Source organism: Canis aureus, chromosome 14, assembly GCF_053574225.1.
Source record: "Canis aureus isolate CA01 chromosome 14, VMU_Caureus_v.1.0, whole genome shotgun sequence".
Lineage (NCBI taxonomy): Eukaryota > Metazoa > Chordata > Mammalia > Carnivora > Canidae > Canis > Canis aureus.
In genome coordinates this window covers 22,337,773-22,364,387 of record NC_135624.1, presented here as the reverse complement: position 1 = coordinate 22,364,387, position 26,615 = coordinate 22,337,773, and the positions used below count along the sequence as shown (strand labels likewise).

The 26,615-nt window shown below is 34.5% G+C and overlaps 1 protein-coding gene across 5 annotated transcripts in view; it reads left to right on the top strand.

Moving 5' to 3' along the window:
• The window catches only part of MRPL13 (mitochondrial ribosomal protein L13), a 47,188-nt gene that overhangs the window by 13,258 nt on the left and 7,315 nt on the right, over window positions 1–26,615 (top strand). For 3 of the 5 annotated variants that reach the window (XM_077847090.1, XM_077847087.1, XM_077847086.1), the window contains exons 3-6: window positions 775–868; window positions 5,804–5,864; window positions 12,696–12,782; window positions 18,693–18,814. In XM_077847090.1, the coding sequence (XP_077703216.1) occupies window positions 775–868; window positions 5,804–5,864; window positions 12,696–12,782; window positions 18,693–18,814 (364 nt within the window). Of the gene's footprint in view, window positions 1–774; window positions 869–5,803; window positions 5,865–12,695; window positions 12,783–18,692; window positions 18,819–26,615 lie in introns of those variants that run through there. The other 2 variants (XM_077847088.1, XM_077847089.1) reach the window with 2 other exon arrangements.

Below are 26,615 nucleotides of genomic sequence, written 5' to 3'. Positions count from 1 at the left end.
TTTTGTGATGTGATTTTTTTTTTCTCCTGTGAAAACCACATGTTGACTTTTTAGGGTTTTAGGTTTTTTTGTTTTTTAGATAATCAGCCAAATTTAGGGGTACTTTTCACTGGAAAATTAACCTAATATATTTTAATTTTTAGATAATCTATTTTATCAAATATGCATGGTATAGTTGAGAGTGGTAGGTTAAATGTAGTTAGTTAAATGTGGTTGGAAAAAGCCTTGGGTTTAGTAGTTAAGCATAAGATCATAGTACTCTATTGTTCTCTGAATTTGAGAAGAATAATCAGTTGTGATGTTTTACATTTGTTTTCAATTTGCCTATTGGTGAGATATGCCTTTTTACATCTATATTTGTATTTTTTTCATTTTGTCTTCTATTTTAAGGGGAAATTTATATTAGATTTAAAGGCATGTTAATATAAACATTTTAGCAAAGTGTGATTATTAATGGGAAAAGACAATAGGAATAACGATAGCTTGCCTTTCAAAGATGTATTGTTATTATTGGCATCTTTATTATATTTTCTTTTACCTTCCAGTGTTAAGATTTTCCAAATGTCTGGCCAACTCTTTCTATACTTAGATGTTATATAAAAGAGGAACAGAACAGCAAAATCTTGTTTAAGGATTTTGGTATTGCACCATGACTTGCTTTATATTTTTTAAAGTGTTGTTTAGGCTTTGAAAAGCTTTATAAATAACCAAGACCACTTTATCTTAAAGTCATGACTTTTATATAAAATCTTCTTTTGTTCTTTTTAAATCTAGGTGACTGTGGGGATCATGTTGTCATAATGAACACAAGACATATTGCATTTTCTGGAAATAAATGGGAACAAAAAGTATACTCCTCACATACTGGGTAAGATAAAGCCATTGCCCAACAGACATATGAAAAGATGCTGAACATTACTAGCTATCAGAGAAATGCAAATCAAAACCACAATGCGATACCGTCTTACACCCATCAGCATGGACAGAATAAAAAAGACAATAAATAATAAGTGTTGGTGAGAATGTTGAGAAAAAGGAACCTTAATGCACTGTTGGTAGGAATGTAAACTGGTGCAGCCACTGTGAAAAACATTGTGGAAGTTCCTCAAAAAATTAAAAATAGAACTACCATATGATCCAGTAAGTAGTTCCACTACTAGTTATTTACTCAAAGAAAACGAAAACACAAATTTGTAAAGATATATGCACCCCTATGTTTATTGCAGCATTATTTATAATAGGTAAGATAAAAAAGCAACCCATGTGTCATTGATAGATGAATGGATAATAATGTACACCTGTGCACATGCACTGGAATATTAGCCACAAAAAAGGATTCAGTCTTGCTATTTGCAACAACATAGATGTACCTAGCTTGTATAATGTTAAGTGAAATGACTCAGACACAGAAAGACAAATACCATATTTCACTCATGTAGACTCTAAAAAACAAATGAATAAACAGCAGAATTAGAGCTATAAATACAGAGAACAAATTGGTGGTTGCCAGAGGGGGATGACAGGAAAAAGGATGGGCAAAATGGGTGAAGCGGAATGGGAGGTACAGGGTTCCAATTATGGAATGAGTAAGTCACAGGGTTAAAAGACACAGCATAGGGAGTATAGTCAATGGTATTATAATAGCATTGTATGGTGACAGATGGGGGATCCCTGGGTGGCGCAGCGGTTTAGCGCCTGCCTTTGGCCCAGGGCGCGATCCTGGAGACCCGGGATCGAATCCCACGTCGGGCTCCCGGTGCATGGAGCCTGCTTCTCCCTCTGCCTATGTCTCTGCCTCTCTCTCTCTCTCTCTGTGTGACTATCATAAATAAATAAATAAAATTTAAAAAAAATTTATGGTGACAGATGGTAGCAACACTTGTGGTGAGGATAACATAACATACAGAATTGTTGAACCACTAAGTTGTAGATCTGTAATGTAACATCGTGTCAACTATGCTCAAATAAAAAAATAGATAATGCCATTGTCAAGGAAGATAGGAAGTATATTACTTTAAATATACTATTGGTCTTATTAGAGGCACCTGGCTGGCTCAGTTGGAAGAGCATATGACTTTTCATCTCAGGGCTGTGAATTTGAGCTCCACATTGGGTGTAGAAATTACTTTTTTAAAAAAGTAAATAGATAAGTAAACTAACAAGCCCATCCCTTTAAAAAAAAAAAAAAAATAGATCTTACTTAAAAAGCTGTTTCAAGGGGATCCCTGGGTGGCTCAGCAGTTGGGCACCTGCTTTCGGCCCAGGCCGTGATCCTGGAGTCCTGGGATTGAGTCCCACATCAGGCTCCCTGCGTGGAGCCTGCTTCTCCCTCTGCCTGTGTCTCTGCCTCTTGCTCTCTCTCTCTGTGTGTCTCTCATGAATAAATAAATAAATAAAATCTTTAAAAAAAAAAAAAAAAAAAGCTGTTTCAAAAAATAGCATTTAATACTAATTTTGCACATGTTACATACATAATTTACTCAATCAAACCCCACAGAATTATACCAAATATCGATTTTTACTGACAGTATTTGCTTTTCCTAGAAGCTTTTCACATAACCTCTCTAGTTTAGATTATCATCGTTTAGTCAGTATAACTTTTTTCTTTCTCTTTCCGATCACTCATGTTAGTGCTGTTTCCTGTACCATCTTAAATATCTGAAAATACATGAGATGTTTAAGGAAACCCAAATTTGGAAGATACCTAAAATCCCACAACATACCTTTCAAGATCCAGGCCTCTCTGTCTGTGTTGAATAACACATCTCATGGCTTGTAGGACAGACATCCCATTCATTCCACCTTTGAAATGGCTTATATTTTAGAAAGATCTTTTTTTTTTTACATAAAGATTTTATTTATTTATTTGACAGGGCGAGCATAAGCAGGGGGAGAAGCAGTGGGAGAGGGGGAAACAGGCTCCCTGCTGAACAGGGAGTCCAACGTAGGGCTTGATCCTATGACTGAGATTGTGAACTAAGCTGAAGGCAGACGCCTAACTTACTAAGCCACTCAGGCGCCCTAGAAAGATCTTTATGCTATTGAATCATAACCTGTTTTTCTCTAGCTTTTATACTGGTCTTACTTCTCCTTTTTTGACAGTGTAAAATAATCATATCTCTTCCACAGGACATCCTTCATATAATTTTGAGACAGGGATCAATAAAGAGCCCATTAATTTGTCTTTCCCCTAGACTAAACATCTATAGTGCCTTAAAAGTTCTCTATATGGTTTCTCTTTGACCATCGCCTTTATATCTTGGTCACTCTAGATACAGTAAGTTCTCTTCAGTGTCTTTCTCACTAAATATACTCCCCTGGCTATGTTCTTATGGTTTCCTAGTATAATGGGAATCCTCCATCCTTAGAGGCCACATCACTGGGTAGTACACTGAATTCACCATGACACAGGAAAAGAGTTTTAATTATATAAAAGTAAAATAGCCATACAACAAAGGACATCATTAAGAAAATCTGTAAAAGTATGTAATAGTGGATTAATGTATGTATGTAAGTAATAGTGGATTATATTCTTGTATAAGAATATGTAATAGTATTATATAATAGTGGATTAATATTCTTAATAGGTAAAATGTTCAGAGAAAGTGCTAAGGAAAGCTTTGATACCTTATAATGCAAATGTAAGCAATAGATGCCCATCAAAGTAGCAGAATCTTATTAAATTTTTTAAAAAGATTTTATTTATATATTCATGAGAGACATGGAGAAGAGAGGCAGAGACATAGGCACAGGGAGAAGCAAGCTCCCCTCCAGGGAGCCTGATGTGGGACTTGATCCCAGGACCCCAGGATCACGACCTGGGCTGAAGGCAGGTGTTAAACCTCTGAGCCACCCGAGCTGCCTTCTTTTCCCGTGTAATTTCTTCTGTTTTCCAGTCTCAGAAAATCTTTTCTTAAAATATTTCATAGACATTCACTTCTCATGATTTTAGAGGTCAGGTGAGATGTGTATGTGTGCATCTTGAACTTTGAACTCTAATTGTTCAGTCATCTAAAATGTATTGTTATGAGTTGGAAATACAGCCTACTGTTAGATGCCTCAGTAGAATTCACTTAGTCATTTCTCCTGTGGACAGGATACTATTATATTTACCCATATATCCTCAGCACCCAGCACAAAAGGCATTCAGTAAGTATTTACTGAATTTGATTTGAATTGAGAAGATTTGACTAACATTTAAAACAAAGTTTCTTCTCTTCCATTCAGGCTATCCCTGGAGGAAGAAGTATAGTTACTTTTTCACCAGTAAAAATCAACTGAGTATTTATCACATTATTCAAGTATTTGTCTACTGAGAATTTTATGTTCTATCTCCAGATTCTCTTGAAATAAAATTTAAATGGTATTATGCTTTAGAATTTGGCATCCCAGTGTTAAAAACAGAAAGGTGATCTTTAGCATAGAAGGTATAAAGTACTTTTTTCCATGGAGAAAAAGAATCCAGGAATTGAAGTCTAGACAGGTATTTCTTTTTCTGAAATTGAAATTCCTTGAAACAAGTATAAGAATATCATATTGAAAATTATCCTTCTTTCTCAGCCAATTTCTAAATCTGCCTTCTTAAATTGTATTCCTGAAATGTGGTTCCTTCAAATGTTTTCATGTCTTGTCGAAAGAAACTTATAAAAGGAATCACATTTAAGTAATCTTTAACTCTCTCACAGAGTACGCTGAGTTTATATTTTCTTTTCCCCTTTACCAGAAATCATTTAGGCTTTATTTATCTACTCAGCCTAATGAAACCTTACATCTGTAGATTGTTTTTGTTTTAAATATCTTTTTTTAAGATTTTATTTATTTGTTCATGAGAGATACAGAGAGAGAGGGAGAGACATAGGCAGAGGGAGAAGCAGGCTCCCTGTGGGGGGCCTAATGCGGGACTCAATTCCAGGAACCCAGGATCACGCCCTGAGCCAAAGGCAGAAGCTCAACCACTGAGCTACCCAGGGGCCCTTGTTTTAAATTTCTTAAGCACTGTCACAAACATTTTCTCATTTGACTCTTGTAAAAATCTTGAGAGGTAGATGGAGCAGATATTATCATTTTCTTATGTGAATAAGCTCATATAAAAATGTAAAACAAGTTACCTAATATTATACTGGCAGCCACTAGCAAACCTAGATTCTAGACTGGGATTTGGGGCATCCAAGTTATTAAGCTGCCACCAATGCCATCCCAAATATATATATACATACACACGTATATATGTGTATATATGTTATTTTTAATCTCTATTTATCCATTTCATATATCTTTTTGCTATGAATGCAATGAAATATTTTATTACTTAGGACCAGCATATAACTCTTTGTGGTCTTTTACCAACTGATAACATGAAACAGAATCATTCCCTATTCAGAGTATGAACTCAACTTCAGAAAAGTGGCCTACCACTATTTTCCCCAAACATGACTCCTAAGTTATACAGACATTTTGACTTGGCAGGAAATGTGAAGCATATTGGCTCACTGCTTTTTCTTTCTTAATTCAAGCATGGTAAACTCCCCCGGAATGAATGAATGAAAACTTTAAATTCCATAGAAGGATAGTTATGCCAAGAATTTTCCAGATGTGGAACTTTTACAATATAATGATAGTTGACCACTTAGAACAGCATTTCAAATAGCATAGACTACTACTTAATTTTTAAGACACTAACGAACAGCATAGTTTCCCAAGACAAGAATAATTTTATAATAAAAAATAGTTTTCATTTTATAAAATGATAGTCAAGAATATCATAGCCTACTCCCAGTTTTAATATCTTCGCTTCTTTTCACAGCTACCCAGGTGGATTTAAACAAGTAACAGCTGCTCAACTTCACCAGAAGGATCCAGTAGCAGTAAGTTTATTGTATTTTTTATTATTTATCATCTGTAGAAAGACTAGTTCAGAAACTGTTTTCCCAGTCTTGCCTCTCATCTAATGTTGCTAACATACAGGCTGTAAATTCTGTGCTTTAACTGTGTCACAAGTTTTGATAAGTATTAATTCATTATTATTCAATCTTTATATTTTCCAATTACTATTTATTGTTTTGCATGTAGCCAAACAGTTTTGTTGCATTTCTTTTTAATTACTTGGTACCTGCTGATGTTTGCTGAAAACATCTTGGAGAGAGAGCAGTGTTTATATCTGTGCCTGTTTATATATCCATCATATCAAATATGCAAAGTATGTTGTTCCAATCAAATGAAGTCTTACTTTTGTTCATTTGATTTGATTACCAGGATGCCTGGGTGGCTCAGTGGTTGAGCGTCTGCCTTTCGCTCAGGGCCTGATCCTGGATTCCTAGGATCGAGTCCCACATCGGGCTCCTTGCATGGAGCCCGCTTTTCCTCCCTCTGCCTGTGTCTCTGCCTCTCTGTGTCTCTCATGAATAAATAAATAAAATCTTTATAAAAGAGGATCCCTGGGTGGCTCAGCGGTTTGGTGCCTGCCTTTGGCCCGGGGCGTGATCCTGGAGTCCCGGGATTGAGTCCCACATCAGGCTGCCTGCATGGAGCCTGCTTCTCCCTCTGCCTGTGTCTCTGCCTCTCTCTCTGTTTCTGTGTCTCTCATGAATAAAGAAATAAAATCTTAAAAAAAAAACTTTATAAAAAATGATTTATTGATTACCTGAAAGAGTTATGTTACACTATCAACTGTGTATTTTTTTTCTGTAATCCTATCAGTTTTTGCTTTGTATGTTTGAAGAGTTAGTGTTAGATGAATTTAAGTGTGGAATTGTAGTCTTCCTAAGAATTAATCAGGGTATGTACTAGCCCTTTGCTCCAATAATGCTTTTTAACTCAAGCTGTACTTTTTTTATACTAATAATCTGTATCAGCCTTCTTTTGGTCATGTTTGCCTTATCCATCATTTTACTTTAAATTTAAATTGAACTAGATTTTACTTTATTTTTTCCTCTCTTTCTTGCCTTCTTTTGGATTGGTTGAGTTTATTTATTAGAAATCTAAGATTAATCAATGCCTTCACTTTCCTCCAGATCAAATCAAGGTCCTTAAAAGATTTTTAACACCTACTCTATATCACAGTTAGGATTCTTTTTCTATTCAACAATTTTTAAAACCCCTTCCAATTCAACCTTCTTGTTATTGTTTTTTAACAGTTACTGATTTTTTTTTATGATTCTCTTTGCTTCTAAATCCTTTCACATAACAGCCTTCCTTTAGGATTATTTCCTTCTTAAAATATTTCTTTTGACATTCCTATCATAACATTCTCTTAATAGTAAACTTTTTATTTTTGTCTGGAACTGTCTTTATTTTTGCTTTCTTTTATGAAAGGTAGTTTTGCTTATGTAGTATTTACAATTCTGGGATAACCATTTTTCTCTCACTTGTTTGAAGCTATTGGTCAAACAGATTTTAGCTTCTGTTACTGCTGTTGATAATACATTCTGTTTCTTTGAAGTATTTTGTCTTCTTTTTGGATACTTTTGAGATCTTTCCTTTGGCATTGGCTTTCCTGTTTCAAGTCTTGTTATTTATTTTGCTTGAGGACTGGTATCTTTAGTTCTGAAAATTTGTCAGTTCTTACATATTATTGACTCCCTTTATTCTCTATCTGTTCTTTCCCTTTGGAAATCTGATTATATTTACAGTAGATTATCTCATTTCATTGTGCATGATTCATTAGCTCTCTTTCATATTTTAGGTCTCCCTGTCTGTGCTGCTTGTCAATAATTTCTTTATGTCTATATTTTAGTTCTCTTTTTTCCTGTGTCTCATCTGATCAATACTTTTTTTGAGTTCCTAATTTGCATTATTATATTTTTTCTTGAAGATTTACTATTTGTCTTTTTTTCAAGTTTGCTGATCAGTTTTGATAGTTTTAAGTTTCTTTGTCATATTTTGGTTCTTTCTTATTTTTTTAAGTGTAGTAAACGTAATTCCTAGTGTTTATATCTGATTCTAGTATTTATGGTCTTTGTGGATCTGCAATATATTGTTTCTGCCCGGGATACTCGATAAGCTTACATACCTTGAAACTTCATCACTGAGAACTCTTTGAGACTTGTATCTTTCAAAGTGGATTTCTCCATAAAAATTTGCTTAGTGGGGGCACTTGGGTGGCTTAGTTAAGTTCCTGACTCTTGATTTCTGTTCATGTCATGATCTCAGGGTGGTAAGATGGAGCCCCATGTCAGGCTCTGCTCAGCAGAAGTCTGCTGGAGATTCTCTCCCTCCCAGTGCTCACTCTCTTTCTCTCTCTCTCTCTCTCTCTCTCGCACGTGCTCTCAAATAAATAAACAAAAGCTTTTTTAAAAAGGGTAATAAACTTGAAACTCACTTTAAAAAAAGGAGAGAGTGCCTGGGTGGCCTAGTTGATTAAATGTCTGACTCTTGGTTTTAGGTTCAGGTCATGTACTCCAGGTCATGAGATTAAGCCCTCCCCCACTCATCAGGGAGTCTGCTTGAGATTTTCTCTCCCTCTCCCTTTGCCTCGCCTCCCCCCTTCTCTAAAATAAATAAATCTTTTTTAAAAAAAAGATTGGCTTGCTTCTGTCAGGTGGATACGACTATACCAACCTAAGACCTCATTATATACTCTAGACTTCTGGTTTTGATCCCCATTTTTAAAAAGGGTGATTTGGGGGCATTAAGGCCTTGTGCAGTCAGGCTCATAGTTCTGTTTCCTCTCAGGAAGATTTTTGTTTTTTTATTTCTCCACCCTATACCTTGGATATTGCTTTTCTATTGAAAATCTAGGTTAATGAGGAAGTCCGACTTCCTGACCAAAAAAGGCTAGTCCTTTGAAATTCAAGCCCTGCACTAAGCTGTTGCCCTCTGGGCAAATCCAACCTTAGGACTTTTTTTGTACTACTTTCTCCTACTTCTGGCCTCCAATTGCTTCCATACTTTAGAAAATATGTATGTATGTATACATATTTTTTTTTCCTTAAGATTTTATTTGTGAAAGAGAGAGAGAGAGCACAAGTAGGGAGGAGGGTCAGAAGGAGAGGGAGAAGCAGACTCCCCACTGAACAGGGAGCCCCATGTGGAGCTCAATCCCAGGACCCTGGGATCATGACCCCAGATGAAGGCAGATGCTCAGCCAACAACAGAGCCACCCAGGCACCCCAGAAAATATTTTTTAAAACATGGAATATTTATTTCTTTATCATTTGAGTTATGTACCAGAAGTTTCTAATCTAAATATTGGCTTTCAATATTGATAAAAAATCAATCTCCTGTTGCCATTTCACAACTTTATTTTTCCTTCCTTAATTTTTTATAACCCAGTCTTTGAACTATACTCATAGAATAGGGAATATTTTCCCCATTAGAACTATTTAGCTTTTTACCTAAATACATTCATAAGTAAACAAAGTGTTATGCTCTGAAGACATTCTTTTTTATTTTGCTACAGTGGTGAATAAAAATAAAATCTGTTGTCAGCATACAATCATTTATTTGGTACAATACTGCCTAAAATTTTCTTAGAGGTGAGGGAGAGGGACATATTTTATTCTAGTAAGCCCTGATATAACATTTGGAAGTTCCATACTTTACTATTTATTTTTACCTCTTAATCATTTATAGGTATTTTACAAAAATATGCTCAGAGATTGCTTAAGAAATATTTAATGTTCTGTTTCAAAACATTAGACTATTACAGGTCAAATAAAATATCCTATTTTAACTATTTATATGAATTGCATATAATGGTATTAAAGAGTTATATGGGCTGCTGATGATATATACCATAAGTGCTATAACATTGTAGTTTTATTATTTGATAAATATTTTTAAAATTTAAATTTGTTATTCAGGCATACTCACTATCCACTAGGAGGCAGTATAGTCCAACTTTTTAATAAGAATTTGGCACTAGATAATATTGTAGAAATGGTTTCAAATTATGTTTTATAAATAAATATTAAAATGCATTGCAAAATGTTTAATGAAGTCCTGGAAAATAGTTCAAAGTTAAATCCATTTTAATTATTACCTCATTTAAATAATGTTAAAATTTTTTTAAGTCTTAATTTTGACTTTGTTTTATGATAAAGGGAATGGCTTATTAAAGGAAGAGGTCAGTTACTTTGCTTCCAAATCAAATACTTAAGTTTTTGTCTGGAACAGTAGGTCCTCTGCCAGCAGACATAATTTGCTAATCAGAACTTGGTGTATGGATGGGCTTACAAGAGAATTTGTTTCATAGTGCATCCTTCTGATTATTAGTATAGTCCTGGAATATTCTTTGTAAAATACATTAATACATTTTAATAGTTCTTAGTAGGTAATTCAACATTTCAAAATATTTTTTATAATTACACAGATCATTATTAGTAAACTCAGATAAATATGTTGATTCAGCCTTTCCTTATTCCTCTATCATATACTTTAAGAGTTTCTTGTGCTTATATTTTTTCTTTTATTTTTAAGTTTTTCTTTGTTTAATCTCTACACCCAGTGTGGGGCCTGAATTCAGAACCCCAGGATCAAGAGTTACATACACTTCTGATCCAGCCAACCAGATGCCCCACCTATTCATGCTTTTTTTTTTTCTAACATAGTTCCTTTCCTGTCTTTTCTCTACCTCCATAGTTTACAATACAGTTATTTTGTGTGAAACAAATGGCATGTGCCCTAGTTTACAGATGCAGAAGTTCTTTAATATTTATTAGCCTCGCTTTATTCTGTCTTTCTCACTTTCTGAAATGCTTAGAACTTATGCTTAAGTCTATACTGCTGTGATTACTTGGCTGCACATGTTCTATTACTTGGGGTATATGTTGTTTGTATGTCTGCCTTTTTCTCTCCTCTGTCAGCTTATAACCTTTCTATACTTTCTAGCTTCCTCTAATTTGACTGTTAGGTTTGCATTTTTTAACAGGGCAAGTTTTAAAAAACCAACTTGTTAATTCAAGTGACTACAACTACATTTTTATAGGGACATGAACCCTAAATGTCATATAACCCTACCACAACAATAAAATTGCTATTATGATATTCAGAGGATATAATGACTAGCTTATCCAGAAAAGATGCTCAATAATCTTAACACTGTCAGTTTCTGCTTAAGATTTTTAAGAATTAAAAATTTTAAAGACTAATATCTAGATCAGTGCTGTCCAATAGAAATTTCTGTCATGATGGAAGTATTCTTTGTCTGCACTATCAAATATGATAGCGACTAGCCATATGTGGCAATTGGTCACTTGAAATGTGGCTTGTGTGACTAACTGAATTTTTAATTGCTTTTAACAATAGAAATCTCTATTAAAATCTCCAGAACATAGAGTATTAACAGCACTAAACTGGAAAAATACGTATGCGATGCCATTAGCCTTTGTATGTAGTAAGGTTTTGTAGTCTGATTTGATGAGAAAATGAAAGGAATAGGAAATCCTCTTATAGTGCAACACTGTTCTAACATGTATAGTTTTGATGGGTTTAACTTTAATATAGGTCAAATTATATTCTTGGATTATGAGTTCAGATGGTAAAAATTGATACAATTCTCCAAATGTCCCTATCAGCAGTTTTATGAAGACCTTGAAGTGTATTTGTATATACTATATACCAGCAGGCCCCCAGGAGATTGTGGAACACAGAGTGACACAGTGTGAACTTCTCTTGACAAAGGATACACCAAATCACATTCAGACCAACAAAGAGGATAATCTTAGAAAGGGAAAAGTAGGGCAGTTGGGTGTCTCAGACGTGTAGCGCTGCCTCCAGCCCGGGGCATGGTCCTGGAGACCAGGGATCAAGTTCCATGTCGGGCTCCCTGCATGGAGCCTGCTTCTCCTTCTGCCTGCTTCTTTTGCCTGTGTCTCTGCCCCTCTCTCTCTCTCTCTATCTCTCTCTCTCTCTGTCTGTCATAAAATCTTTTAAAAAGGGGGGGTGGGGCGGGGGAATGTAAATCACGGCAAGGTTAGTTTGCCGTGTTGGGAATGAGTATGGTAGAGAGAAGGCACTTTTTGTCTTCTTGAGAACTTATGGAGAGAAACATATTGTAGGTGTGATTGCGTGTGCTATATGTCTATTCTGGGACTAAGAGCACCACCTGGTTTGAATTCCAGCACCACCACTTATTAGATACTTGAAATTGGGAGAGTTCTTTAACTTCACTAAATCTGTTACCTCATCTGTGAAATGAGACTCAGCATCATTAAACAAGACAACAAATGTAATGCAACTGACCACTGTACATGCAGTGAGTTTCAGTAAATGTTCACTGTTACCACTGTTGGAGATTTGTGACTTTGAGTCAGTCTCAAAACTGTATGTTCAGGCTTACCTTCTGAATTGGAAACCTCCTGATCTCCTACCTGGAGAAAACAGGATTTAAGGCCTCCCTGGGTTCTGCTTTATTCAGGATGTGACATTATTTGAGCCATAAGTTTTTATACAAGCTCAGGGAACTTTTTATTCTAACTAAAATTGGCACATATGTAGATTATTTTTAATCTCTTCCTATTGTCCTTTTCCTTTAAAAATAGGTTAAACCAAATAGAGACTAAAGAAAATAGTAATGCCCAAAATAATGACAGTTCTTTTGCTGTTACTGCCATGTATCTACTTAGGTCCTAATTTCTTTCTTTTCATTTCTGTTGAGTCTTAGCCCACTTGTTTTCATCACTGTCTCTAATGTGTTTGCCTTCTAATATCCCAAATCAGATTTTGCTTGTTGAGTCCTACATATATCTGTTTTTCAGATTGTGAAACTAGCTATTTATGGCATGCTGCCAAAAAACCTTCACAGAAGAACTCTAATGCAGAGACTGCATCTTTTCCCAGATGAGGTAAGTCAGTGGTCATTGGTAATGATGCTACAACAAGGAACATGGCCAGAGCCCCTGTTAAATTGAGGGTATTCATTGCTTATTTCATCAGCTATAAAAAGTATGAATTTCATTTACATTTTATATGACTAGTGGCAAAACTTATATTAATCATGGATTAATAACTTAGTTTTGGTTGCTAATTATTTTCCTTAACTTTAGAATACTTGTTCTTACTCAAAATTTATTCAGCTAAAAAAGTACTTGAAAAAATAAACATTTTTATTTATTACTGTTAAACTATTTTAAGTACAGCTTTCTCTTTAGTATAATATAATAAAATAGTAGAGGTTCTATAATAAAATGGTTAAATCCAGGCTGTGGAATCAGACTATCTGGATTAGAATTCATGCTCCACCATTTACTGACTATATGGCCATGGGTGGTTACATATTATCTGTTTTCTCATCTGTAAAATGGAAATAATGGTACCTACTTTATGAGATTATGGTAGGGGTTCAATGAGATAACATTTGTAGAGTGCTTAGAACAGGCCTGACGGTAAGTGCCAGTTACTGTCATTACAATGGTTGTGATTGTTGTTGTCCTTACAGTTCCTACTAGAGGAAAAATGTAGAAATTAATTCCAGATTATCAAGTTATAGCAACCATTTAAGCCACTGTGTGCTCTATTTAGTTAACTTAATGCATGAGTAAATTATTCATGGTTTTATCAAAATGGTTAATGTATTACCTTTGCTTTGCATGAATCAGTAGAATTTTCCAGTATTTACTTTAACTTCTGAGGTAACAAGCATGGAAGCAGTGTCATCATCTAAGAATAAATGACCTTCACGAAATCACAATATTAAAACTTCTATTTCTGATTGTACCGTCCCATTTTTTTAGACACTAATTTCTTAAAGACACAAAATGATTATATATAGATATATAATCTTAGTTATAAGGCAGTCAGGTTTGAATGTGGAGGTTTTAAGTAATACATAGTAGTTCAGTTCAACAACAAATTACTGGAATAATTTCAGACTGTAAAATTAATGGGCCCATTTTCCCAAAAATGGATTGTTATTAAATAAAAACTTCCTAGCACATTTTGTTACCCAGGCCGTGGGGAAATAGACACTCATAGATTGCTGATAAGAGTACAAAATGGGGGCAGCCTGGGTGGCTCAGCGGTTTAGCACCGCCTTCAGCCCAGGGTGTGATCCTGGCAGCCTAGGATCGAGTCCCACATCAGGCTCCTTGCATGGAGCCTGCTTCTCCCTCTGCCTGTGTCTCTGCCTCTCTCTCTCTCTCTGTGTCTCTCATGAATAAATAAAATCTTTAAAAAAATACACTCAGCTCTAAAAATCATATTTTAAAAAAAAGAGTACAAAATGGTGCAACCAATAAGGGATCTGAGAATTAGGTAACATTACATATAATACATACATAAGGAGATTTGTGGTTGATTCAGCAATCTGTTTACTCTGAAGATACACAAGATTCTTGTTTCCACAGTATTTATAATAGTAAAATAATAGAAATAAGAATTTACTTATAGGTAATTGGATAAACTATATAATATCCATTCAGTTGAGTACTATATAATTACAAAAAAAGAATGCCAAATATTCTTGTGACTTAGAAAGTCACATAAATAATGCTTTCCAAGATACCTTGGTAAGTGAAAAAAAAAAAAAGTGAAAAAAATACAGATGGCAAACTACCTTTTGTATTCATATATACATATATATGATTACACATACATACTGTATTTGCTTTTTCTGCATAAAGAAACTCAGGAAGAATAAATGAGAAAATGAAGTTGGCTACTTACTAAAGCATGGGAACAAAGAGATAGGAGAAATAGGGAAGAGAATAAGGTTTTTGGAGAATGCCTTTTATTTATTTATTTTTATTTATTTATTTATTTATTTTTATTGGTGTTCAATTTACTAACATACAGAATAACACCCAGTGCCCGTCACCCATTCACTCCCACCCCCCGCCTCCTCCCCTTCTACCACCCCTAGTTCGTTTCCCAGAGTTAGCAGTCTTTACGTTCTGTCTCCCTTTCTGATATTTCCCACACATTTCTTCTCCCTTCCCTTATATTCCCTTTCACTATTATTTATATTCCCCAAATGAATGAGAACATATAATGTTTGTCCTTCTCCGACTGACTTACTTCACTCAGCATAATACCCTCCAGTTCCATCCACGTTGAAGCAAATGGTGGGTATTTGTCATTTCTAATAGCTGAGTAATATTCCATTGTATACATAAACCACATCTTCTTTATCCGAGAATGCCTTTTAGATTATTTTTTTTTACTTCAACTTTGTTATCATATTAAGATTTTATATAAGGGACACATGGGTGGCTTAATCAGTTGAGTGTCCAACTCTTTTTTTTTTTTTTTTTTTTTTTTTGAGTGTCCAACTCTTGATTTCAGGTCAGGTCATGATCTCAGGGTTGTGAGATCCAGCCCCAGGTCAGGCTCCATGCTCAGCTTGGAGTCTGCTTGATATTCTCTCCCTCTCCCCTTGCTTCTGCACACTCCCTTTCCCTTGTTCTCTAAAAATAAATGAATAAAATCTTTTTTTAAATAAATAAATAAAAATTAAATGACAGCATTAATAGAAGTAAGCACAACTAGTGCCCAGATCTTGTTTTCTAAGTGCTATTCCTTATTAAAAGGAACCTGGTTTTCATTGGAGAAATGGTTGATTCTAGGTCTAGAGTAGAGATAAAACAAAGTTACTATGGAGTATATGCATGCACATATTTATTATTTCTGCATTGTTCATATTGGTAAAATAATAAGTAACAGAAGTAAGGCAGTGTTCAAAAATGGATGGAGAAATATCAAAAGAACATGGAAGGCATTTTGAATTGGTGCCAAATGACCAAATATGGGACTGTGTGAGCCTTAAAATTAATGGTAATAATAATGGGTTACATTGAATAGAAGACAAAAATCTGTGAGCCCATGATGATAGTCCAAAAATTATTTTTATCTTGTTATAAGTTCCCTTTCCTTTCTAGAGAAGAAAAAGCTTTTCCTTAGAAAAGAATGTCCCCTAAAAAATGTAGAAATAATACTGAATTAGAAAAGCCACCATTATCAGCATATTCTATGGTCACTGGGTAAAAGATTATTATAGAACAAGATAGTCATACAATTTCAAAACATCATGCTACACAATACTTACTGTTTGAAAGGAGATTAGATACTTTTTTATGTTGAAGATACCTGGTGGACACCAACATAACCAGGAGATCAAACATATCTATATGGGAAGACTGACATCATGTGCCTCCTGCTATGAATGAAGAACTGAAGACTCCACCTAAACTATCAAAATAGCATATGTCAATAATGTTTAACCTGACGAATGAAACAGTCCTACAAATCCAAATAAAAGGGCAGTCTACCACTTAATTGGCTTAGACTCTTCAAAAGTGTTAATTTCATGAAGAACAAAAAGCAGGGAAAGGGCTTTGTATTAAGAGACTAGACTGAAGAACTTATTATGTATGTTAAACAACATAGTAACAGCATAATGACTAAATGTAGCATGTGATCCTTGACAGGATCTTATACTAAAAAAAAAAAAAAAAAAGATACTTTAGAAGATAATTTTATCAGTTCGGGAAATTTGAATAGACACTTACATATCAGAAGAAAGTACTTCATCAATGTTAATTTTCCTAAACATGACTTTGTAACATGTGTGTGTATATACGTGAAAAGAAGGAGGGCAAACATGTCCTATTTTGACAATTGGTGAATTTACATGAAGGTTAGATGAGTATTCACTGTATCCTCACAACCTTTCTGTAAAATTAAAATTTCTTTTAGAAATTGACAAAGGTGAAAACCCTGCCCCCTGCTTATTGCACTCATTCTTTTCCTTATTCTCCCTTTAGGTTAATTATTCTCTCCATGCAGAGGACTCTTAAATCTCTACAAACACATTGTTAGCATGTTTGGGTTACATTCTCTGTGTTCAGTTTAAAGGAGCCACTTCCTCTCTTCTTGGTTTCATGCGTAATGCCTAATCAACAACTTTTCTCATTTTGCACTATTTTTTAATCCATTCTTTCAGCAAATTGTTCTAATAGTGGAGAAAGTTTGTAAGCTCATTTCAGTCAAAATTCTCTTCAGTCAGCAAACATTTACTAACCCACTATGTTCCACACCCTGTGCTGTGTAAGCACTTGGCAACTTTTAAAATTGTCTTTGTGAATGATAGAGGGATTTTTTTTTAATGGCTTCCCAAAGGAGTGTGAAATATTCATGAATTTTTATAAATATCAAACTGGCAAGTAGACTTTTTCAGGAAATAAAAAATTACAGCAACTTAATATTTATATGTCCAAGCATCCTCTCCTTGTTCCAGTTCTGTGTAATTTATATGTCCAAGCATCCTCTCCTTGTTCCAGATTGAATACATCAGGGAAGGGATGTTAAATGCTTCTCAGTGAAGAAACACATTGTCAATAGTATTTATTATATTTTGTATATATTAATAGTGACCCTATACAAACCATAATTTTAAAAAGCCAACTAAAATTTTTAAAACATTACTAAAATTTTGCCATATTAGGTTTTAGAACAACTATATAACTCCATAGAGTTCTGTGATTCTTTAAAGCTACTTTAAAATTTTGATCCTTAAGACATTGTATAGAAAACAATTACTGTATTGATGCCATGTCCTTGCCCAGATATTTGATTCCCAATTATGATATGTTCTTTTCCAAGAATTATAATTTACTATATAATTTTTTTTAATGTTTGGGAACATACTGTTATGAAAAGAGGGAAATATATGTGCTATCCCTGTGGAAATATTCATAGGTCACTTTCATAGATATCCAACCGTTATTTCAGTAATCTCCAAAATTAACTTACCATCCAAATTCACAAGACAGTTCCCTTTCCCTATTTCTGATTCGCGAAGCACAGTATAAATGTAAATTTTTTTGGTTACTCATGCTCTTCATTTTATCACTTCCTTTACTTTGTTCAGTATCTGTTCTTTTAAAATCTCTCTCAAATATATGCTTTAGTTTTTAATTTGCTTTTAATTATGCAAATTCAGATTTTTTTGCATAATAGCTTTTTCTTTCATTTTTCTGAATATTTGAATATATAACTAGGGAAAGTCATTATGGGCAGAGGGAATACCATTAATAAAGGCACCAGGATTTCAGTGTGGAACAGTGCATGAAAAGCAAGGAGGCTGATAATTCAGAAGCCATGGATGGGTGTGTGTGTGAAGAGATGGAGGCACAGAAGTCGTCTAGGAGGCAGGACACTGGTTTGAGCAGTGACATTTTTAAAATTGTAATCCTTTAGAGCCTATCATCTTTTTATTTCCTTTTATATTCTGTGAATCTAGCACAATTTCTGGTTCATAGAAGTTCAGTAAATGTTGGCTAAATGACTCAAAGAAGCAACATATTTTCATTTTCCAGAGTTTTTTCTGGCAACAACATGGAGTATGAATTGAAAGGTTGTGTCACAGGAAGCCATAGACCCAGTACATTCACTCAATCAGATGAAAAGTCATGAGAATCAGCCAAGGCAGTTCCTTTCTGTATTTGAAAGGCCAGGAATAAATTAAACAGTTAAGAAAAAAATAGTTAGAACTTAGTGACTCAATAGTCCTCAGAACTGAAGATGTCTGATTTATCATGAGAAATAGGTTTGTCAAGATTATAAGTTATAGTATTATAATGAGATTACTTTTATCATTAATGTACTTTTCAGGGATTTTTACGGACTTTTAAAGATTATATTGTTTTCCTCATTCTTTATTCTTTAGTTTGTTATTTTTTAATATTCGCTAAGTATTACTACTTTATTTCTAAGGAACATATTTTAAGAAAATTAAATCTGAATTTTATTTAACGTAGGATATACCAGAAGATATTCGTAAGAATTTAGTGGAAGAGCTTCCTCAACCACGAAAAGTACCAAGACGTCTAGATGAGTACACGCAGGAAGAAATAGAGGCTTTCCCAATAGTGTGGTCTCCGTAAGTCTTTTCTCTTTCCTGTCTTTGTTTTTATTTTTCTGGTTTTCCTTTTTTTTTTTTTTTTTTTTTTAAGATTTTATTTATTCATGAGAGACACAGAGAGAGAGAGAGAGAGAGGCAGAGGGAGAAGCAGGCTCCATGCAGGTAGCCCAACATGGGACTCGATCCCAGGTCTCCAGGATCACACCCTGGGCTGAAGGTGGCACTAAACCACTGAGCCACCATGCCTACCCTATTTTTCTGGTTTTCTAAGCTTAGTTTAGTACCCCCTGTTTCTTTAACCAAATGAGAAAATCCTCGAGTGTGGGAATAGTGAACTTTTTTTAATTCCTTGGATACTCCTTCCATCTTCCACCTGCAAATAAATTCTAGATGTAGGTATTACAACCAAAAGTCTCTAAAGTTTTAAAACCTTGCTATGGCCATGTAAGGATGTTCACAGGTGTCTATAATTGTGTCTAGATTTTTTGTTTGAGATGACATTACTTGGATTGATTGTAGTCTCTTGGAATGATAAATTATCATTACTGAAAACAAAGTGATTCTCCCATTTTCTGAATTGTTTCACTAAGCTTGAGAGTATCATCTAATGAAGTCACCGATTCTGGACAATTAACAGTCTTGACCCAAATAGAAAAACAAAATAGCAAACACTTTTTTGCTATCCTCTACACAATTTCCTCTGTCTGAGGTCCAGAAAAGTGCTCAGTTTTGACCTACTATCTCCCATCTGATTTTTTCCAGGTTTCCTTATCTTCCTACCAGGGTCTCCATGACCTGGCTCCTCTCTGTCTCTGAAGCTTAATTAAGTTCTCCACACTTCACTAGGCTAGCAATACCACCTGTTTAAGGCTGTCACCCTTTTTACACAATTTAATTTTTCCTTGTCTTTTTTCTGCTATTATTTCGTCTAAAACAGTATTTCCCTCCCCTCATGCTCTGAAATAATGAACTCATTCTTTAGACTTTAGTTCAAATACCACCACCTTTAAGAATCCTTACGTAAACTTTGAGACCAGACTAAGTACCCAGCCATCTTCTGCCATAGCACCTGCTGTGTTACTCTGTCATTACCACTATATTTAGCTACTCAGGAGCAAGGGCTGCATCTTGTTCATCACTGCATCCCTAGTGCATAGAACAGTACTTCTACAAGGGGGTCTTGGGAACATTTACAGAATTTATACTATAGATCTAAAAGAGAACCACAAATACTACCCTTTGTGCTCTGAATATTTGTATCTCTTTATTGGCTCTTTGGCCACATAGGTTTGTGAAACTATAAGCCTTCCCAAGATTGTTAGATGTCCAGCAATCTAATCCTTGACTCTTTTGTTATTGCATCTTCAGACTCTTCCCACACCGAAGTCTTTAGGATATTCTGTTTGAATCTTTTTGACTTTACTGATTTGTATTATCAAGATTCTCCTTTACTATATCTGCAGATGATGAGCAAAATAATACAATTTTTAGTGACCATTTATCATAGTGACTATTTGTTGGGTACTTTCCAATTGCCTGACACTGTACTGAGTAGTTTACACGTACTGTATTTAATTCTCTCCACAGGACTATGAGATAGATCTATTATTCCTATTTTGAAGTAAGGCATGGGTCATCTGGTTTGTAAGATAGGCTGTGTTTGGACCTATGTCTGATTCCAAAGCCTATTCTTTCCACAGAAGCAAACTACATCATTAATTTATTTTTTTCAACAAATACATTTTAGCTACCTCTTCTGTACAAGACACTGTCATAGGCTCTTAGACACACATTGAAGAAATTCCACTAAAACTGTTATTTAGGGGCACCTGGGAGGCTCATTGGTTGAGCATCTGCCTTTGGGTCTGTCATGATCCCAGGGTCCTGGGATTGAGTCCCGTATTGGGCTCCCCACAGGGAGCCTGCTTCTCCCCCTGCCTCTCTGTGTGTCTCTCATGAATAAATAAATAAAATCTTTAAAAAAAAAAACAATATTTAATTCAGCTGCACAAACTTTTGAGTTTATGCTATGTGCTAGATCTTTGGATAGATGTCCTGGATGTACAGATGGTGAAGCATTTACATGTAACTTCCTACAGAAGTCCTTCCTATAATCCCATGAACTGGGTTAGGCCCCCTTTTTAGGGTCTCTTTTTACACTTTCCTTTTCATTTACTGTATTTATTCTAATGTAATTTAATATATGTGTGATTTTTTTTGTTTAATATCTTTCTCTAACTTGACTCCATGGGGGAACTCCATGTTGTCTTATTTACCTCAGCATAGCATCTGACACATTAAGTAGGCACTCAGAGAATACTTACTGAATGAATAAATGAAGAAAAGCAAATATCCTTTATCAGCTTTTATAAATGATGTTAAGAAAGAATCTCTAGAAGATATGAAGTGAAGGTAATAATATGCTCCAATTTAATACTAGGTCTTCATGCTAGGATCATTGAAATTGACTAGATTTAAAAACAGTTTTGTTTCTGTTCACTATATCATCTGAGTTATCAATTTCAGTTGATATTAAATGAGCAATTAACAAACTACGTGGAAAAAAACTACGTGAAAAATTGAAAAAATTGATTTTATGGTGTCTAATATTAACACCAGCTAGTTACCAGGATACATCCTCATGATAAGTGTTTTTCTCTAAAAATAAAGAAGCGCATTCTCGATCATTCCTTAGGTTCTGGTTTTCATTGCTTGACAATGACCAAGAAACTAAACATTATGTGACATGATTTGATTCTAACAACTAAGTTTAGTTAGGGGGAGCGGTGATTGTGTCTCTTTAGACCTTTTTAAATGCCTATTTAATAGTTTGCCTTCTTGTCAAAACCTGAGTCTATTTTAAATTCTTTTTATTTAAATTCATTTTTTTACCCATATTATATAGTGCTTTATTTAGATAAATCAGTAGTATGTGAAAATAAAAGGTTTTACAGTTTGTTTTACATGTTATGATCTTTCCATTTCTCTCTACTTTGACATCTGAGACATGAGACTCTGTACTTGGACAAATTTTATATTTTAGAAAAATCATTTTAATTTAACTTGTTTTTGGAGACTTACATGGTCATTTATTCCGGACATATTTTATGTGCCTTTTCCTACTTAACCTACATAGTACTTATATTTATTTTTACAACTGAACCCACATATATAGAACATTTTATTAGGAAGATGTAAACATTTTTTTAAAATTCTTTTAAAGAGATGTAACAATTGGCTACAAATTGAAATTAATCTCTAGTTTATGAAAAACATTTATTTTATTTTATTTATTTATTTTTTTTTATGAAAAACATTTATTAGCTTAAGTTTACCACTTTGGAATCTTTCACTTACTAAGAATTCGCATAATATAGATTTCAAGCTCAAGCATTCAATTAAAAACTTTGACTTTTGGGGATTTAAAAAGTGTTAAATGGGAGTCCTAGGTAGCTTAGTAGGTTGGGCATCTGTCTTCCATTCCAATCATGATCTAGGGTCCTGACATTGAGCCCTGAGTCCGTGCTCCCTGCTCAGTGGGGAGTCTGCTTCTCCCTCCCTCTGCCCCTGCCCTTTCCACTGCTTGTGTTCTCTAATAAAATCTTTTTAAAAAGTAAAAAATAAAAATTATTAAATGTTTAGGGTGCCTGGATAGCTGAGTTAGTTAAGCATCCAACTCTTGGTTTCAGCTCAGGGTCATGAGATTGAGCCTTATTTCATTGTCAGGCTCCATGCTCAGCAGGGAATCTGCCTGAGATTTTCTTTCTCCCTCTGCCCCTCCCTGATCTCTTTCCTTCTCTCCCTCCCTACCAACCTCCCTCCCTTTAAAATAAATACATCTTTTTTAAAAAGTATTAAATGTTCATTGTAGAAACTATGAACAAGATACAAACTTAAATAATCTCACTGAAGTTAACATTTTGCTGTGTTTTTTGTGTTTATGTTGTGTGTCTCTGGCTTATATTTTTATCCCCATTTTTTCATAAAAAAGGAAATACAGGCACAGAAAGAAAAGTAATTTGACTAAGATCACATAATTGTAAGTGGTGGGTTAGGGATTCAAACCTAAGTTAACTGGCTCCTGAGTTGTGGTCCTAGCCACTTTGCCTGACTGCCTCTTGTTGCCTTTTGTAGCATCTTATATAAATGTACTTTAGTCCTGTAGTTCTCAGATATTTCACTTTAATTTTTATTTATTTATTTATTTATTTTAGATATTTCGCTTTAAAAAGCAAAATATTTTAAGTAGTATTTTAAGTAGTCTTTGAGTTTTGGTAGGTTACCATGCTGTATGAAGTTCTGGAAATCTAAGAATGTCATATCTGATTTTTTTTTAATAGAAACACCATCATAAATGAATTCATATTCCTAACCAAGAGGGCTATATGGTACTTTGTTTTTAACTTGAAATACCAAAGTGCTGTTTAATCAAATAAGTGACCAAACATAGATTATGCAGTTAGAGTTGTATATACATCATGAATAAAGAATACTGATCAAACTGCTCATTATACTAAGTGATTTGGTTTGTTTAAAACGAATTAGAAGGTGACTGAGTGCCTTTATTATATTAATGGAATTAGGGCTTTCTATAATTATTGCTTTTTTTAAGATTTTATTCATTTATTCATGAGAAACAGAGAGAGAGAGAGAGAGAAGCAGAGACACAGGCAGAGGGAGAAGCAGGCTCCATGCAGGGAACCTGATGCAGGACTTGATCCCGGGACTCCAGGATCACGCCCTGAGTTAAAGGCAGACGCCCAACCGCTGAGCCACCCAGGGATCCCTCTATAATTATTTTTAAGGAAATTTTTAGAGAAACTTCAAGTAACTTGATGCATTTTTGAGTTACTGCTCTGGGGATTTATTTCCCTGCCATTTCTTTTCATTCCAAATTTCCCTCTGACAGGAATATGCATTAAGGGACCAGCCTTTCCTTTTTATGCTCTGCTAAAATATGATCTTTCCTTACAAGCAGCCATACAACTTGTGTCAGTTTGTGTTCCCAAGATAATAATGTGGGTATACACGTAGACATAACAATTTAAGGATATCTCATGATATAGGTATACCAGTTATTTAACATAAATCATTCGACATTTTATTTCTGCACATTACAGCTGACATTAAGTCCAGTTAGTTTTTATTACCGTGGAATGCATAGAACCAGTAAAAAAAAAAAGCATTTTTGGATTGGCCAAAAGCTTATGTCTGAGAAATGGATAATCTTTTGATTCAGGGCTGTCTAATAGAACTTTCCACATGATGAAAAAACTCTCTCTTAGAGCTATCTAATACAGTAGCTCTTGACCACATGTGGGTCTTGAGTACTTATGCTGTGGCTAGTGTGACTGAGAAACTGAAATTTTATTTTATGTAATTTTAATTAAGTTTCAGTAGCCTCATGTGACTAGTGACCACTTTAATGAACGTTGGCATTTTAATTGCCATTTTATAAAGTTCTAATATTAAATATTATAGACATTAGAGTAAAAAATAAAATATGTAACACACTATGCAGTGTAACCCATTGAAAATGGGATTTCTCGGGGTGCCTGGGTAACTCAGTTGGTTAAGTGTCTGCCTTCACCTCAGGTCATGATTTCAGGTTCTGGGATCAAGCCCCACTTTGGGCTCCCTGAGCAAGGAGCCTGCGTCTCCCTCTCTCCCTGCTCCCCCACCCCCGCCCCACGCTTGCTCACTTCTCCTCTCTCTCAAATAAATAAATAAAATCTTTAAGAAAATGGGATTTCTCATTACTGTTAGATTTGCTGTCATGAGAAAATTTTTTTTTTCTCCTTTTGGAGAAGGCGGCTGCTTAAATATGCTCTCATTCCACCCAAAATAGCTAAGCCAACAATATAATTTTCTTTTGGAATGTAGTAATTGGAATTTAGTCAAGATAGATCTGATGGTGAATCTGCAGAGACTTGATTGAAACAGATGTACCTGGGTTGCACCTAAATCAATAGACACAATAATAGCTTGCTTTGGTTTTTGTTTCCCTAGTAATAAAATTTTATATATGTTTACAGTATAGAAATGTACATTTTAAAAATTGGAACTATTATTAGATTTTGGTTAAATAACGTTTATTAGCTCTTCTGTTAGAGACAAAAGCTTTTAAGAAACAAACAGTAATAATAGTCAAAACCCATTGAACCCAGTAGGTGATTGACAAATTGTTTTAATTAAAAGCTCTGTTGTTGGGATTTCATTTAAATTATTTTAAATCACTTAGGAAAGTTATGTTCTCTCAGGCCTAATTTCAATTTATCCAGATATTATGCTGGTTGTATAGTCATTTTTAAAACAATGTTAGGAAGAAAAGAAACATTTATGAGAAAGCTGAATTTTTTTTTTAATAATTAAAAGTCATTTTCTTGTATAAGAAGTATTGCCTATAAACTTCACTTCTTAAATTAGTGGATATACTTGGTGTATTAATATTTTTATAGCTCATGCATACATAGATTGTGTTAGAATATCTTACAAAGCTGTTTTGTTTCTTGATGGTACAAAATAAATGTGTGGTTGCCATGTGCAAGTGGTGATTGTAGAGTATGCACTGAGAATTTGTCAAATAAAAAGCAACAGCACTGTTTTTCCCTCACAATGCATTTGCCTGGAATTACAGCTTTCAAATGGTCAACTTATTTTAATGCTGTCAATAATTATTTCCATAATCATTGTAGTTTTGCCAAAACATTACAAAACCACAGTAATCATAGAAATTATAATGCTATCACTGTAATGGAAACTTTTCATTATGTAGGATAAAAATAAAACTTGATCATTTTAAACTTTTTTATTTCATTTTTACAAAATTCTGTGGGAGAGCTTTTCTTAGGAAAAACAAGGTATGTGGAAAATTTCAACTTGAGTTGCTTCACATAATCCACAGAGTAAGTGATGAAACAATACCAAAAAAGAAATGTATTTCTGTATTCCTCACTCATTAAGTCAGTAATGCTTTATTTTAAACAAAACCCTCACCTGTGTATAGACACTACGTGTGGAAAGTTCAGCATCAATAAATCTTGAAAAGAGATGTTTATAATGAAAACTCATTTACCCAGGGGTTAATGCCCTCTACAGAGTGTGCTATTAGAAGTGTGCCTGCAAAGAAGTGAATGGCAAGGATGGAAGTGGGGAGATAGGAGGACAGTCGTTACTGGCCTTGAATTGTCTTTGCTGAAAGCAGGATTCGATTTAGAGTATTTCATCAGGCTGGATGCCTCTAGCCCTGGAAAAGGAACATAAGTGTGAGGACATTAGCCTGGGAAAGGGCCGTGGTGAGCATCCTGTCTCGTCTCGTCTGTAGCTCGAGAGCAATGATTTAAACTTACACATGCCCTCTGATTTGAAACCTATGAATCGTAAAAATCTACAGATTTTCAGGTTTAGTAAAATTAATACCCAGAAAATTATATTTTTACCTATGCCTTTTTTGTAAAATGTGCTTCATTCACATCAGATGCTTAATTTATTGAAAGACCATAAAGGAGGATTTTTACCTTTTCAAAAACCCATAAGGAATTGGGATCTGGACATCTTCAAGATTTTCCATAATTTTATGCTAGTCTGTCATATGGCATTTTCCTACAAGATTTAACTTAATTTGCTGCTCTTCACAGGCAAAAGTTATTAGCTGGACTTCAGGAGCAGGGTTACATTCCAATTTTCCCATTATTTCAACCAGCTCAGCACTGGCATAAACTGTAGACCTCAGTATTTCCAGTGCTGCATTTTGCTCAAATTAGACCTTCTAAACTTTACTGTTCTTTTGGATATGAACAGATTAGGACTGGTTGTTAAA